This window comes from Monomorium pharaonis, chromosome 3 (genome assembly GCF_013373865.1).
Source record: "Monomorium pharaonis isolate MP-MQ-018 chromosome 3, ASM1337386v2, whole genome shotgun sequence".
Classification (NCBI taxonomy): domain Eukaryota; kingdom Metazoa; phylum Arthropoda; class Insecta; order Hymenoptera; family Formicidae; genus Monomorium; species Monomorium pharaonis.
In genome coordinates this window covers 32842983-32858326 of record NC_050469.1, presented here as the reverse complement: position 1 = coordinate 32858326, position 15344 = coordinate 32842983, and the positions used below count along the sequence as shown (strand labels likewise).

The following is a 15344-nucleotide window of genomic DNA, read 5'->3' as shown; positions in this document are numbered from 1 at the left end:
GTAATTTTTTACATTGATTAGTTAATTTACGAAAAGTAATAATTTATGAATTTGTATTAAGAAAATATTTTATTTTAAGTAATTTGTTAAATTTTATGTCACAACTACACATAACAATAAAAGATATTAAGAGAATTTTAATGTTTCTCTTATTTCTTGCTTTTTATTTATTAATAATGTTATTTTACATTTACTCTATTTTACATTTAAGTGTTATTAAACAACGGAAAAGGATTACCTTGAATTTGCTAAATTTCAACAATCGTAGGTATAAGTTATATAAAACACATGCGTACGTTATCGCTTGTTAAGATATTTTGTTGTCATTTGCACTAAATGCACTTATTCGATCGATCTCCAACTACTTCCAGCTGGGAGAAAACGAACGCAGCGTTGAAAATTCTCAATACTACCAACTTAACTTTTTCTCTCAGCATCAGCAAAGCTATATTTCGAACGTACCCTGTGGGTGCGTTCGGGGAGACGCTATTAGCGCTATCAGCATCAGTCCATCTTCATTACTCATTAAAAGTAGAACAAGGATAAACTGATGCTGATAGCGCTAATAGCGTCTCCCCGAACGCACCCTGGGCCCCTATTCTTGAATTCATTCGCAAGAGAAACGTATTCGCAAATTCTGTTCTTACAGAAAAGTTAAAAATTTATTGGCTATCGTATGGCTTTCAACCAATAAACTTGCAACTTTTCTGTTAGAGCGGGTATTTGCGCATACGTTTTCTTGCGAATGAATTCAAGAATAGGGGCCCTGTATCGCCCATCCCTACTTGACGCGCGTCAACTGACGCCCATGAAATGGCACCTTTATGCAGAAGTCTGTGCGGCGGCCCTTAATGTTTCACTCCCTTTTCAGCTCAACTAGCAATATAGCAACAAGCAATATAGTCTTTACACATTATTACATATATGGATTTTGGATGAATGAAAATAAGTGTTGATACCGTGACTGTGACCCATTTACGCTCAAGAATACTTAATAATTCACTTAGATACGATTTTAGTGGTAGTGGTAGATAATATCGTTTTGTATTTTTATTGACATACGTACTCGTAGTATAAGTATAAGATAAAATATAAGAAAAGTATAAGATAGAAAATCTCAAATCATAAAAATATGGCTGCCATGGGCGAGCCTCTTACTTTAGCAAGAGGTAAGTTGTTGCTAATTAGTTTCAATGAACACAAATATATAAACAATATTATTTTTTTGTAGACGTTAAAAGGTCTATAGAATTATTAGACAAATTGCAAAAGGGTAAGTAATTATAGGAAAAAACATTTATAAATTAAAAAATTGTTTATTTAATTACATTAATTTTTTTGTAGGAGGAGAGGTTCCTACAACAAAATTGGCAGCATTACAGAAAGTATTGCAAAGTGATTTTCTTAGTGCGGTACGGGAGATATATGAGCACGTGTATGAGACTGTTGATATTCAGGTAAACAGTAATAGTAATGTAATTGCAAAACAATAAATGTATCCGTATTGTTATTGATATTTCAACATGGCTAGGTTTGTTTAGAAATGTTGGAGTGCCTTTATGTGTCATTTTGTTCAATTTAACACATATATATATATATATATATATATTGAGTGAACAACAGTATTGTTATTGGTATGTTGCTCACAATCATAACATGTGTTGCTGATGAAATTGTAGCAACTAAATTTACTTTTATTGGTAAATTGAAGTGATCACAATGTGACAACTTTGGATAGCAACTTTAGTTTAAATCCTTTGTTTTCAAATTTGTGCCTGTTATACTAATTGTAAGCTCACTTTTACATTATGGACAACATGAAAATTTGTTATTATCTTGCTGTTAAATGGGTGTAATATAAGACCTGTTTTTTTAGCTGTACTGGTGCAACAAATTAAAGTGAGAAAAATATTTTTTTTCTCATTCTAACTTGTTACACACGTGCAGCAGTGCAGTGAAAAAGAACAGGCCAATATATATATGTATGTATACATATACATACTGTTGTTAAAGCAAAAAAGTGTATTCAATGTCAATATATTTGAAATTGTTGTTTGTTGAGAGACAAACGTAAAGCAAGTTGTTAGTATCACGAGAAAATTGCAGATTTGCATGATTTTGTTAAGACATACTTTGATATTTGGATAGTTAATAATATCTTAATTTAAAAGATATTTATTAATTATTATAATTACATTATTAAATTATATAAATAAAATTGTTAATGATAATTAATGATAGGGTTCACAGGATGTACGCGCATCTGCAACTGCAAAAGCAACTGTTGCCGCTTTTGCAGCTAGTGAAGGTCATGCACATCCACGTGTAGTTGAATTGCCAAAAACAGAAGAAGGACTTGGTTTTAATGTAATGGGAGGCAAAGAACAGAATTCGCCTATTTATATATCTCGTATTATTCCTGGTGGTGTTGCTGACAGACATGGTGGTTTAAAACGTGGGGATCAACTTTTGTCCGTTAATGGAGTGGTTAGTAGAAATATATTTCTTATTTTATTTATTTATCATATAAACCCACTTTACATGATCTATAATGTGTGACAATACGAGATAGAACTTTGTAATTTTATCTATTCTAGAAAAAAAAGTATTTTTATAGGAGAAGTATATATTATACGAACTGCAATTTAATTTATAATTACACAAACACACTGTGTGTGTGTGTGTGTGTGTGTGTTTGTGTGTGTGTGTGTGTGTGTGTGTGTGTGTGTGTGTGTGTGTGTGTGTGTGTGTGTGTGTGTGTGTGTGTGTGTGTGTGTGTGTGTGTGTACACTGGCGCAAAAAAACGAGACAAAAATTTTGACCTATTTTTAGACGATTTTCAAAGTGATGCAACTTTACGAAAAATCATCCAAATTACATGTACTTTTTTGTAAATTAAAGAGCAAAGACTCTACTTTGAGAATCCCTAGGCGAAAGTTTGATTTGTTAAGTGCAAACCTTTTGTATTGCATGAAAACCAAACATGTTTTTTTTAATTCGAACCAATAACTATCGGTAACCATGTACGGAATAGCAGCCCTGGGTCGGAATCTGCGATCCTTTTCTCTCACTCTATTGCCCAGCTCTACTATTGTGTCAAACGGTTCATTCTACATATTGATGGGTAAGATAAATACAGTCAGATGCTATACGACCTTGCTATCATTCATTGGAGATCGAGTTCTCTTTTTTTAAATTTTAATATAAGATTGACTAGAGATGATATTTTGTACTCATTTTTATTGACGCTTCAAATAATCTTAAATAACATGTCACCCAGGGTATGATACAACCCAAGTTATAACTTTTATATATATATATTTTTTACAATTTCTGAAAAAGGCTATAAAAATGATATTGAAAACGCTAATATTCTCTTATTCGCGTATAAAGTTATTGAGTAAGAGAGTTTATATAACATTTGTGTGTGTGTGTGTCCATCCTATTAGACACAATTATTCACAATGATTAGTGGTTAGGATTTTACATTAGACTGAGTACAATTAATCATTAAATAATGGACTTTTATACATATTTAATGCATTTTTCATATTTATAACAATAGGGCATTACAATTTTAAATTAAATGTTTATTTAAATGTTTTTGTATTTTTTATACATACAATTCTAAATTAAATTTTATTGCGAATTATATATCATATAAAGTGGGCTTTACCAATAACATTTTACAATAACAAAATAATTTGCTTTAGTGTGTTGAAGGTGAAAATCATGAAAAGGCGGTAGAATTACTGAAACAGGCTCAAAATTCAGTAAAATTAGTAGTTCGTTATACTCCACGTGTTCTCGAAGAAATGGAATTACGTTTTGATAAACAAAGAGCTGCTCGTAGACGTCAACATATGCAATAAATATTTAAAATGCAAAATATTTAATTACTAAAGAAATTTATCGACTGTAGTCTATCTACACAACTATACATTTAAACTATTTATGCTTATAGTTATAATTAAGTTAGCGTATATCTGATAATTGTATTCATGTTCTCGTTCGTCAATAAATATAATCTATTATCTGTATATTTGTGTCAATTCTTACGCTATGTATATAAATTTTACACTTATACATTAGGTTTGTAGATTTAGTAAACGCGCTATCATTGCCTCTTATTTACAATTTAATAGCGTACATTACTTTTGTATTGTTATGAGAATAACAGCATGCAAGAACCTTTGACTATAAAAGTCTAGACTGCCAATTTCCTATCCTAGCAAAGGTTTTTGTGTAATGAAGATGAAACGCGTCCCCAATGTTAAAATGGAAAGAGAGACAGAATGAATCATTTGTTGCTGTTTTATCACCTAGCAAATTATCGAATAGGCATTTAAAAAATTAACCCAAATAGCGGCTGAATTAGTTTTATAAACATATATTTATGCAGGTAATTCTGCTAATATATTCCCATAATAAAATTAGAATTAATTAAAAAAAAAATTAATACAGAATGTTAAACAATTACTTCTAATTTTATTATGGGAATATATTAACAGAATTACCTGCATAAATATATATGTTTACAAAACTAATTCAGGCTTTATTTGGGTTAATTTTTGCGCTATTCGATAATTTGCTAGGTGATAAAACAGCCACAAATGACTCATTCTGTCTTTTTTTTTTCTTGTCTTTTATCATCGGGATCTTGCTTAATGTTTCCATTTTCTGCCACTTTAACATTGAGGGCGTGTTTCATCTCCATTTATAAAGGCCCCCGCACACACTTTTGCATAACGCATAACGTATGTACATAAGTAAATTGATTGGTCCATAAGCAAAGTGCATAAGAAATTTAACCAATCGAATTTCTTATGCATTTATGTTACGTAAAGACCTATATGGTTTGTTCGCGTCGCCAGGCCCCGACATGCTCCTACTCACTCCAACGCATTCTAATAGGTTGGCGTCATCGGAATCAACGTATTGGAGTACGTTGGGGTGAATAGGAGCATGTCGGAGCATGTGACGCGAACAGACCCATAATAAAAGATGCGCTAATAGCGAACACAATTTTGATTGGTCACTTGAGTCACATGGTTTATCCGCCATTGCGTACCCACTGGCTTAGTTTACATCGTCAAAACCTTAGTACGCGTATTAAGTTTGGTGCGCACCAAAGCCTTAGTACGGGCGCGTTTACATCGAATGTACTAAGCATGTACTGTGAAAAATATAATACAAATTTAATTCATGTTGATGTCTCCTACTAAGACATTTTCACACCGGTTTTTAGATTTTAGCACTGAGGTTATGCTCAATTGCTAAATTCTCTCTAAAATGCGTTTTATGCGTTTACATCGACATTTGTATCACTTGGTACGCGTATCAATTTAGTACGATACTCCTACTTGATACGCTCGTACCAAATTGATCCGGCAGCGTTTACATCGTGCGTACTAAATATTTAGTACGAATTTGATACGAATATGGTACCTGATACGCGTATCAAATGCACGATGTAAACTAAGCCACTACGACATGTACGACTTAGAGCCACCGCACAAGCTTTTTCGTAACACGTTACGTTACGTTAAGTGCTCCATAAACCTAAGTTCGTACTTAAAATTAAACTTACATCAACGCACAAAGAAACTTTTAACGTAAGTTCTTAAGTTCTTACGTTAAGGACTTCTTTGTGCGTTGATTTAAGTTAAATTTTAAGTACAACTTAGGTTCGTATGGAGTACTTAACGTAACGTAACGCGTTATAGAAGAGTTTGTGCGGTGGCCCTTACGTTTTTCTCTGCCTTAAGCTTCGTCTACAAAAGTCGCAAGCAGCCAGTTGCGTCTTGCGACAGCCAATGATTGTCGAGCTTTAACTAGAAATTAGACGCTCATTAGCTGTCGCAACTGGCTGCTCGCGACTTCTGTAGACGAGGTTTTAAGCCCAGTCTACAATGAGTCGTTGGTCGTAAGAAATTTAACCAATTATGTTCGGTTATTCTTCTCTAAGATCAACTGTGATTAGTTAGATTTCTTACGACCAACGACTAACGACTTATTGTAGACTGGACCTTACCCTATGACTACGACTACGACACCTACGTCTCGTTCTCTGCCTTTGGCCTAAAGTCTGTTTAAAGGGCCATCTACAATGGAGTGTTTTAACCGTAACAGCATTAAATCTACGGCAATGCTGTCTAGAATAAAAACGACGTAGCAATAACATACAAGCCGGCCATCAAAGAAAGGCGACCAAAAACTAGTCCCGAATGCCCCAACGCTCATTGTAAGCACGCAATGAATTGGCTCAATGTCTGTTGTAGGCTGTAAACAGTAATGCCCAGTCTACAATGAGTCGTTGGTCGTTGGTCGTAAGAAATTTAACCAATTATGTTCGGTTATTCTTCTCTAAGATCAACTGTGATTGGTTAAATTTCTTACGACCAACGACCAACGACTCATTGTAGACTGGGCATAAAGCAATACGAAGTGGAGACATTTTCTACGACTACTGCTACGGCCTACGACTCTCCATTGTAGATGGCCCTTAAGACCTAGTCTACAATGGATGTTGTAAGTCGTATCGTAAGAAATCTAGCCAATCATAGTTGATCTTAGAGAAGAAAGAGAGAAGAAAAGCGAACATGATTGGTTAAATTTCTTACGATACGACTTATGACATCCATTGTAAACCAGGGGCTCGATTCTTGAATTTATTCGCAAGAGAAACGTATACGCAAGTACTCGCTCTAACAGAAAGTTGTAAGTTTATTGGTTAATAGCCATACGATAGCCAATAAATTTTCAAATTTTCTGTAAGATCAGAATTTGCGAATACGTTTCTCTTGCGAATGAATTCAAGAATAGAGCCCCAGGCCTAAAGGGCCATCTACAATGGAGAGTCGTAGGCCGTAGCAGTAGTCGTAGAAAATATCCCCATTTCGTATTGCTTTACTGTTTACAGCCTACAGCAGACATTGAGCCAATTCATTGCGTACTTACGATGAGCGTTGGGGCATTCGGGATTAGTTTTTGGTCGCCTTTTTTTGATGGCCGGCTTGTATATTATTGCTACGTCGTTTTTATTCTAGACAGCATTGCCGTAGTTTAGTGCTGTTACGACTAAAACACTCCATTGTAGATGGCCCTTAAGACAGTAGTAGTCATAGACGTAGACAACGCACAAGCTTGTCGCATTACGACTGTTTTAATCATTACGCCATGTTTTGTGCTTCGGCCCTTAGGGCCCCCGCACAGACTTTCGCATAACGCATAACATAAATGCATAAGAAATTCGATTGGTTGAATTTCTTATGCACTTTGCCTATGGACCAATCAATTTGCTTATGTACATACGTTGTGCGTTATGTAAAAGTCTGTGCGGATGCCCTTAATCTTGAGAGAGTGGTTCGAGACTAGCTCGTTAAGTTTTATATCGTACGGTTTTATTTGATTTCCCCGTTTCGCTCACACAAACGTATAGCGTTATAACGAGAGGTTGGATCAGCAACGAACTAATAGCAAATTGTGTGACTGTGAAGAAGGAAAATAATTCACGCGATATTCCCATTGCAACTCTTCAAACTACACAAAGCAGAAAGATGGCGGAACCGAATGACAGGAGTCAATTACCACCCGGCTGGGAGTGCAGATATGATATTCGTAGCGGTCGTCCGTAAGTAAAGTGTATTTTAAAATTCTTTCTTGTCCTTTTTGTTATCGAGCAAAGATGTCGAGTTTACTGATAAGGCTTATGAAATCATCGTTTTTCTCCACGTATTGGTAAATCCAAGTTATACAAAACACTGCACATTGATCTCGATGATTTGTTATATTTCTTGAAACAAATAAATGATCGAATTGTGTCAACGTTTATCTGTTAATCATTCAGAATGCTACTTCAAGTGAATTGTTTTTCTCCAAATGTTTAAATTTAGTACAGTCTCCGTTGCTAAATTTTTGATAGTTTAAAATGACATTTAGTAAGATTTGTTTACGTTAAAGTGATGTTTATCTCGGTTTCTTCTAACACTTTGCAACTTATATATACGATATAAGTTTCAAAACTTTAAAATCTTTTGAAGTTTCGAATTTTCAGAATTATCCAGAAATAACAGTTCTAATTTCTAGTGTACAGTAAATACAAAAAAGAGTAACAAGAATTCTTAATTATGTGAGTGAATTTTTATATACAATAAATAAAATATGATATTAAAACAATATGGATATTTCAGGGTTAAATTTATACAGCACAGAACATTCCAGCAATGTTGTTATAGTGGGTGTGTTCGAGGAGATGCTATTAGCGCTATCAGCATCAGTTTATCCTTATTCTACTTTTAATGAGTAATAAAGATGGACTGATGCTGGTAGCGCTAATAGCGTCTTCCCAAACGCACCCAGTATTGCTGAAACATATCTTTTATGCTGTATGTAAAGAAGATAATATTCTGCATTATATATTTTACAACACCTGTATTGTGTAAAGTTCCTATTCTCTCTCTCTCTCTCTCTCTCTCTCTCTCTCTCTCTCTCTCTCTCTCTCTCTCTCTCTCTCTCTCTCTCTCTCTCTCTCTCTCTCTCTCTCTCTCTCTCTCTCTCTCTCTCTCCCTCTCTCTCTCCCCCCCCTCATTCATGTTTTCCATGATTTCCATTTTGACTATAAAACGACAATTGTAAAACAGTTCTGATATTGTAGAATTGAGTAAGTTTTTAATCTATTTTTTTAACTACATTAAGTTAAAATTAGTTTGTAAAATTTATTTGGAAAAAGAGGCATTTTAAAGATATTTCTGAGCATTAATTCCGACAAGAGACGGAATGCTAATATCGAGTGTGTTTCAAAACTGACAAAATTGTTAGTGCACAGTTTATACTTATGAGCTAAGAGTATTAAATTGATAGAAAAATTATATTAAATTAAAAAATTGAAAAGTAGGCTCTTTGGAACAAATGCCAATGTAGTTGACAGAGCACGAGTTAAAATTTAAAAATATAATTTTGTCACAAAGTTTACAATGTACTTATCTATAAGTCGTAAATGTTTTGATGTGAGATTTGGATCCTCTACAAGTCTACAGTGCGATAAGACAGAGATACTGCCTCAGAAATAGACTGGTTTCTTCCCAAACATTATAAAAATTGGTCATCAGAAGACAACAAGACAGAATAATTGTTAAGTATGTCAAACAATAATTGTTATTTTATCTAAAGAATCAGAAATATAATAAAAATTAAAGATATGAGAGACTAATTAGAATTGATTATCAGAACTTGTAAAATTAAAAAGATGTAAAATTTACGCCGTTAAAAGAAAAACTGGTGGCAAAAGATGATAGAGTTTGTTAAAGCAGTTGAGAGTATGAAGTAGAAAGGAAAAGCACAAAGATTAAAAGCACTACTGCCACTACCTTTGTGACAAGGAATTCATATGTCAAATTGATTGAGCAATCAAAGCAATTCTATGTAAATTGGATTAAATTTGGTGTCATTCTGCAAAATTCAAACCTTGTTTTTATTTTTTTATGAAATTTGTCTTTGAGATTTATAATATTTATAGTAATGATTTTTTTAATCTAAAATTTCTCTATTGTTTTAGTCAAAATCATGAAAGAAACTCAGTTGATGTGATCATAGATGTCTTTGTGTAGGGGAATTAATCCTACAGGATCCCGTGACATTTTTTGCTCCCGGATATGTTAAGTAGGAACTGTGGGATCCACGGGATTTACATAGAGCTCTTCTGTAATAAGAATCTAGATAATACATAAAAGGAAAATATTTGGGCATGGCTTACTAATATTTATTGACTATTATCCTTAGAAGTGTAGAGACTGAATGAACTTCTTCCACCAAAGGATATCTTTGTAATGACTTGAGAAGTAGCCTGGGAGATGAAACAATTAATATCCATTACTTTTTAAGGTCATATTTTCAAAAGTCCACAAATTAAAATTTTATTTTGAATATTTGGTTATTATTATTAAAAATTTATTAGTTTGCACAGGAATAAAAAATTATTAGTTTTCAGAGTTTGAAAAGAAAGAATTGAAAAATTTAAAAATAATTACTCAATTGTGATTTTAATTTTATTAAATAAAATATTTATATATAATAAAATATTTATGTACAATATAATCTAATAACCAAATTCTTAATTTCGACAGAAGTCACATAAAAAGAAAAATCATATCCAGCATTAAGATCTACTGCAGATTGAAATAAGCGTTTTTAAAGCTTTATGTTTAAAATACATTTATTGGTCGAAGAATTAACTGTTATACATTATATTATATATATTTAATATTTTATTAGTAAATTAAAGTTATATAAAATAACAAATATTGTTTTTTTACATAAAAATTTATTTTTTTTAAATATATTTTTTTACAGAGAAATTTTTATTTTAGGAAAAAATGGCAATGAAAAAATATTAGATATTATAGAATATTGTAATAATGTGGTAATTCTTGTGAGACTAACATTTTATGCTTAATAGAATGTTAGGCTTTTTTATAATAATAATAATTTGTGTAATTTTTTAGACCACTTATTTGGATTAGAAAATTCACTTTAATGATTAAAAATAAACAAAAATCTAATTTTTTAGTTTCTCAAATTTTATCTTTATCTGCTTTATATTAAAAGACATAGTTTTGTTTCCATACTTTAATTTAAAGTATTCCTGAAAAATTGATTTACATAATGTTTCTTTGAATTAAATATGAATTATTATTGGTATTTCTCTTTCTTCCAGATATTTCATAAATCATTTTAATCGAACTACAACATGGGAAGATCCAAGAGTGAGATATTGGCAGTATTCTCAGTATATACAGTCTCAGAACTCAATGGCACTGAGCTCGGCTACTACTACCACTTCTCAAGAGATTCCCATGCAGGTCAGTTGTACCTGTTGATTGAATTTGTTTGTGCTATACACAGTAATCTCTTTAAAGGTTTATGTACTTTTAAATCAAATATTGAATGCTTAAAAAGATGATACATTGTACATTTATAATTTTATAAAATTTTTTGTTACATATGCATTGAAAGTGGTCTCTTTTGTGTTACTTTTTTGTGCGTAAAATCGCCGATTTCAGTACAAAATTACTGCACAGTTTTTGTTTTCTAATAGATGGTGTGAATCATGGTGAAAAACATTCCAGTACGACTTTTTTAGTATTTGATCATTTTTCATACACTTTTATTACTGCACTCGCATGCACGTCATCTCGCGACATGCATATGGTAACTCTCGCGAGAACAAAAATCGCCTTTTTCGCCACTCTTGAATTCCGACTTGAATTTGGTGCTAAACAATAGTTATGTATAAGACATTAATCCTCTAGAAGTTTCAGATTGAGTCCACTCTTTATTTTCAAGATATGAGAGGTCAAAGTTTGCATTCTGCAACGCTACACAGGCACACAAAAAAATAAAAGTGATCTGACCTCACTAGTCAATCTCTATGTATTTCGAAGTGCTGAACATAAATCCGTGAGACAGATCAATTTTTTTTTTTTGTGCGGTAGTGCAGCACAGCCACCCACAAATAAAAGTCTGTATCATGGACTAGACCATGATATCTTTATGTATTTTGAGCCACTAAACACAAATTCGGTGTCAGAATTGCCTCATTACCCACTATTTTCCGCGTGCAGCGAAATTATTACGATTTTCAAATTTTTTAGGCCATTTTTATATTATAATGACTGTCGAAGATACTGACACTTCTCTTTTTTGGGCAAGCTATAATATAATAAGTCATTAGTCCGGTGGTGACCTGGTGGGACAGCCTAGGGTTAAAAAACTTTTTATGACAATCAGTTTTATTATTAATAAATTTTTAATTTTTTAGCTAATTTATAAATATATTTGTTTCTAGAAATTAATGATGCAATTTTCATGATTTTTCATTATTTTACTGTATAATTATTGATTGTTTTTTATTTAAACTTATTTCTATTTATAGATATATTGATAATGCCTTTACTTTCTTGGTAATATTAATAAAGAAAAGCATGTAAGGTTGAAGGTTACAGTTCATATCAAGATTATATTTTATTGTGTTAAAATAATATCAAGGCTGATGTGCTCTATAAGAACATTTATGTTAACATTTAATTCTTTTACATACTAATTACTTATGTATTCATATAATGTTAAATCATTATATTTGAATCATTTTTTTATGTTTATGTGTGGTGTTTGATTAGTTTATTAATATTTATACATTACACCAAATTTTTTTATTCTGTTTATTCTGTCCTAATATATTAACACACACACACACACACACACACACACACACACACATATATATATATATATATATATATAAGGTAGCTATCCTATTTCTAAGTTATGTCCCAATAATAAGTTATTTTTGCTGTTTAATTTATTTTATTAAACAATTAATTATTAAACATGATTAAAAAGACACATGATACAATTATTTACTATCACGCCATCTATTAGTCATAATGTCACATTTTTGTCGAACTTTAGCATTACAAAAAATATTGAAAAGGAAATTATTAACTGGTGACGTGCTTTATTTAAGTTCAAGCTAAGTGTCAACAATAAAAGTGTGCATATTTTTATAAATAAAATAAGTAGTATTTTTCTGCAAAACAAAAATACTGTTTTGCATTGAATTTATATGTAATGTTAAGCAATAGAAAGATATATAATTTTATTTTTTAATGATAGGTTACAATAAACGACTGACTTACTACTGGAACTTAAGTGATTTACTATTGGGGCAAAGAGATTATAAGGATTTACAATTTGGCCATGAGTAGATGTTTATTAAAACTAAAATTATTATGTATCTCACGAAAAGTAATTTATTTTAATTTAATATGATAACTCAAAATTCAGAGATTTATTATGTAAAATGTATATTTAACTTTTTATATTAATTTTTTATAAAAATCATTGTCAATAACCTTAAATGATTTATATTGGGACAGCTACCTTATATATACATATATATAAAACCCTGACAATTATATGTTGATAAATAAATGATTCACATGATGTTACATAAATAGTAAACATTTTTTTAAGCATTAAATATTTTGTTTGAAAGCAATCTCTTCCAACTTAATGTAGAATGCTTTCTATTTAGTGACACAAGTTGACATAAGCATCATTTGTTTTTTGATATTCAATGAATAACAGATATCGAATGACGTGTCGACTTGTGTCATTAAATGGAAATTACACATACTATATGTACAAAGTGGTCTTAATGTGTCTCCGAAAAGTACTAATCAACCAATGATGTTAATAATCTTCTTGCATTCAGTAGTGATTTATTTTACATTACAAGGAGTAATTTGACAAATTTAATATCTTAATTTTGATTATTATATCTGTGATTGTATCTCAAGATACAAGTTAAATAGTAGAAGAAATTTTTTTAATGTGTCAAAAAACAATGTGTTTCAAAATAAATGATAAAACATCCGTCGAAGTAAAGCAATTAAACACACAAACAATTTGTGTGTAAAAACCATTTTTAAAAAACTATATAGAGAGAAAGATTAATATTATGATTAAAAATTATTATTCGATTTAAATAGGATATTTATCAAAATTTCATCGTACAAATAAGTAAAATAAAATATGATGTCCTTATGCAATTTTCTTAGATAACAGTAACTCACGTAAATAAAATCAATCAAAGGCCGACGCCAACAATGGACCCATTTTTTGGCCAGTAAAATTTGCATGCAAACTTTGTATGGAATGAAAAATCTCATCGTCCTGATTACAACGATGTATATCATTAGTGGTACCGGCTTGTCGTTCCAGAGAAAATGGATCTTTTGTGTTCCAAGTCCGACAAGTGGCGCTACGACAAAGGCAATTTCGGTTTATTAAATGGGTTATAATTTGTTCTAGCAGTCATATTTGATATGTTATGTGCTCAAAAATGAATATTCAACTTTTTGGGGCCCTAGGGGCGGGGTTCTAAATCAAACTGCAATATAGTTCAAGCTGTAAAAAACTTTTAAAAAATCTATTGGACACCGGATCAATCGTAATTAGAAACAGTTGCATTTACATTTGGACGCAAAGCAAGAACATTTATTTGAGAACAGTTAGAGATCATGGGTGAAGCAGAATAGTTAATGGACCTGTCAAGACAGGCTTGCGCATACAGTTATTATTTTTACAAAAGGTCCATTTTCTCTGGAACGACAAGCCGGTACCACTAATGATATACATCGTTGTAATCAGGACGATGAGATCTTTCATTCCATACCAAGTTTGCGTACAAATTTTATTGGCAAAAAAATGGGTCCATGGCCCATAGCATTGTTGGCGTCGGCCTTTGCACGATTTTTTTTACAAATTATATAATTTAAATGATAGTGAGTAAATTGATAATATATTAGATTAACTTTATATTTATAACTTCCTAAAAACTTTATATTTTTCTTTTTTTTTAATATTTAAATTTTACATTGTAATACAAGAAGATTAATAACGTCATGTATGAATTGTGAAAACTTGTACACTTTTTTTATGAAATTGAAGGAGGCTGTTTGAAAGTGTTTGAGTGTGTGAAAATGTTTTTTAGCAATCAAGTTCGTCTTATCCTGTTTTACGTTAAAAACGCTTATAAATGTTAATATCATCGGTAATACTAGCAATCAACATTGTCTATTCTTAAAAGTAATTATTAAAAAAATATTTTACATTATCTTAGTTGCATTGTCAGTTTGCTTACAAATATTGTTTGTACGCCACATCTTAAATAAATATGCTGCTTCTGAACAGACAATATGAAAGTAAGGTGAACTTGATCTGTATATATATAGCAATATCCTTCAATTAATATGTTTATTAAAATACTTTCCATCTTTAAAAGAAGAGGGATTTGTATAAATTGTAAATAGTAAACTACAGATATGGATGGAATGTATATAAATTTGTTAATGTATTTTATTTTTATAAGTATGTTTATTAAAGAGGTTTTCTTTGTTGCGTTGATTTTTTAGAATATTCAAGATTTTAAAAAATTTTTTATTTTTAGAAAGTAAATATTAAAAAAATTTTTTTTTCTTTATTATTTTATAAAAATTAATTATCTTAAAAAAAATATCTTTTTTTAAATAAAAATAAATAATATGTAAGTAATAAAACTATTTGATCACTGTACATTTCTATCGGCGACTATAATGCTTGATCTCCTCTTCCGCCTTGAACTAAAATTAAAACTCAATTAATCAAAGCACATATGTTTATCGTTAAAAATAAAATTATCTTGATAACTTAATTTTTTATTTGTTTAAGACTTAAAAACATAAAAATAAAGTGAAAAAATTTTTTTTACAAGTAGAACAAAGCAAAATAAAAAATTATAGTTT

The 15344-nt window shown here is 30.9% G+C and overlaps 2 protein-coding genes and 1 long non-coding RNA gene across 8 annotated transcripts in view; all 3 read left to right on the top strand.

Annotated features, from left to right (window-relative positions):
* Positions 1-852: 852 nt before the first annotated feature.
* LOC105835995 (protein lin-7 homolog C) lies at positions 853-4040 on the top strand. 3 transcript variants are annotated; one of them, XM_036284880.1, is made up of 6 exons: positions 853-1169; positions 1232-1273; positions 1345-1457; positions 2242-2487; positions 3035-3124; positions 3714-3849. In XM_036284880.1, exons 1-5 carry the CDS (start codon positions 1133-1135, stop codon positions 3119-3121), a joined length of 525 nt encoding a protein of 174 aa, XP_036140773.1. In that variant the 5' UTR covers positions 853-1132; the 3' UTR covers positions 3122-3124; positions 3714-3849. The 3 variants fall into 3 exon arrangements, with proteins under 3 accessions (XP_036140773.1, XP_028048159.1, XP_012535173.1); XM_028192358.2 differs by lacking the exon at positions 3035-3124 and having other exon boundaries at positions 855-1169; positions 2251-2487; positions 3714-4040; XM_012679719.3 differs by lacking the exon at positions 3035-3124 and having other exon boundaries at positions 859-1169; positions 3714-4040.
* Positions 4041-7313: 3273 nt separating this feature from the next.
* LOC105832416 overlaps positions 7314-15344 on the top strand; it is a 35240-nt gene continuing 27209 nt past the window's right edge. The window contains exons 1-2 of one of the 4 annotated variants that reach the window (XM_036284879.1): positions 7314-7633; positions 10715-10859. In XM_036284879.1, the coding sequence (XP_036140772.1) occupies positions 7560-7633; positions 10715-10859 (219 nt within the window). In that variant the 5' untranslated portion in view covers positions 7314-7559. The remainder of the gene's footprint in view (positions 7634-10714; positions 10860-15344) is intronic. The other 3 variants (XM_036284878.1, XM_036284877.1, XM_012673332.3) reach the window with 3 other exon arrangements.
* LOC118644937 lies at positions 7640-9725 on the top strand. Its single transcript, XR_004962721.1, has 2 exons — positions 7640-9137; positions 9557-9725. It is a non-coding gene; the product is annotated as an uncharacterized LOC118644937 (long non-coding RNA).

What these genes read in the sequence shown, in the direction of transcription:
- LOC105835995 (XM_012679719.3), top strand. Translation starts at nt 1,133, where the DNA reads ATGGCTGCCATGGGCGAGCCTCTTACTTTAGCAAGAG. An exon ending in GCCTCTTACTTTAGCAAGAG is followed by an intron (nt 1,170 to 1,231) that starts GTAAGTTGTTGC and finishes ATTTTTTTGTAG; the next exon opens with ACGTTAAAAGGTCTATAGAA. An exon ending in ATTAGACAAATTGCAAAAGG is followed by an intron (nt 1,274 to 1,344) that starts GTAAGTAATTAT and finishes ATTTTTTTGTAG; the next exon opens with GAGGAGAGGTTCCTACAACA.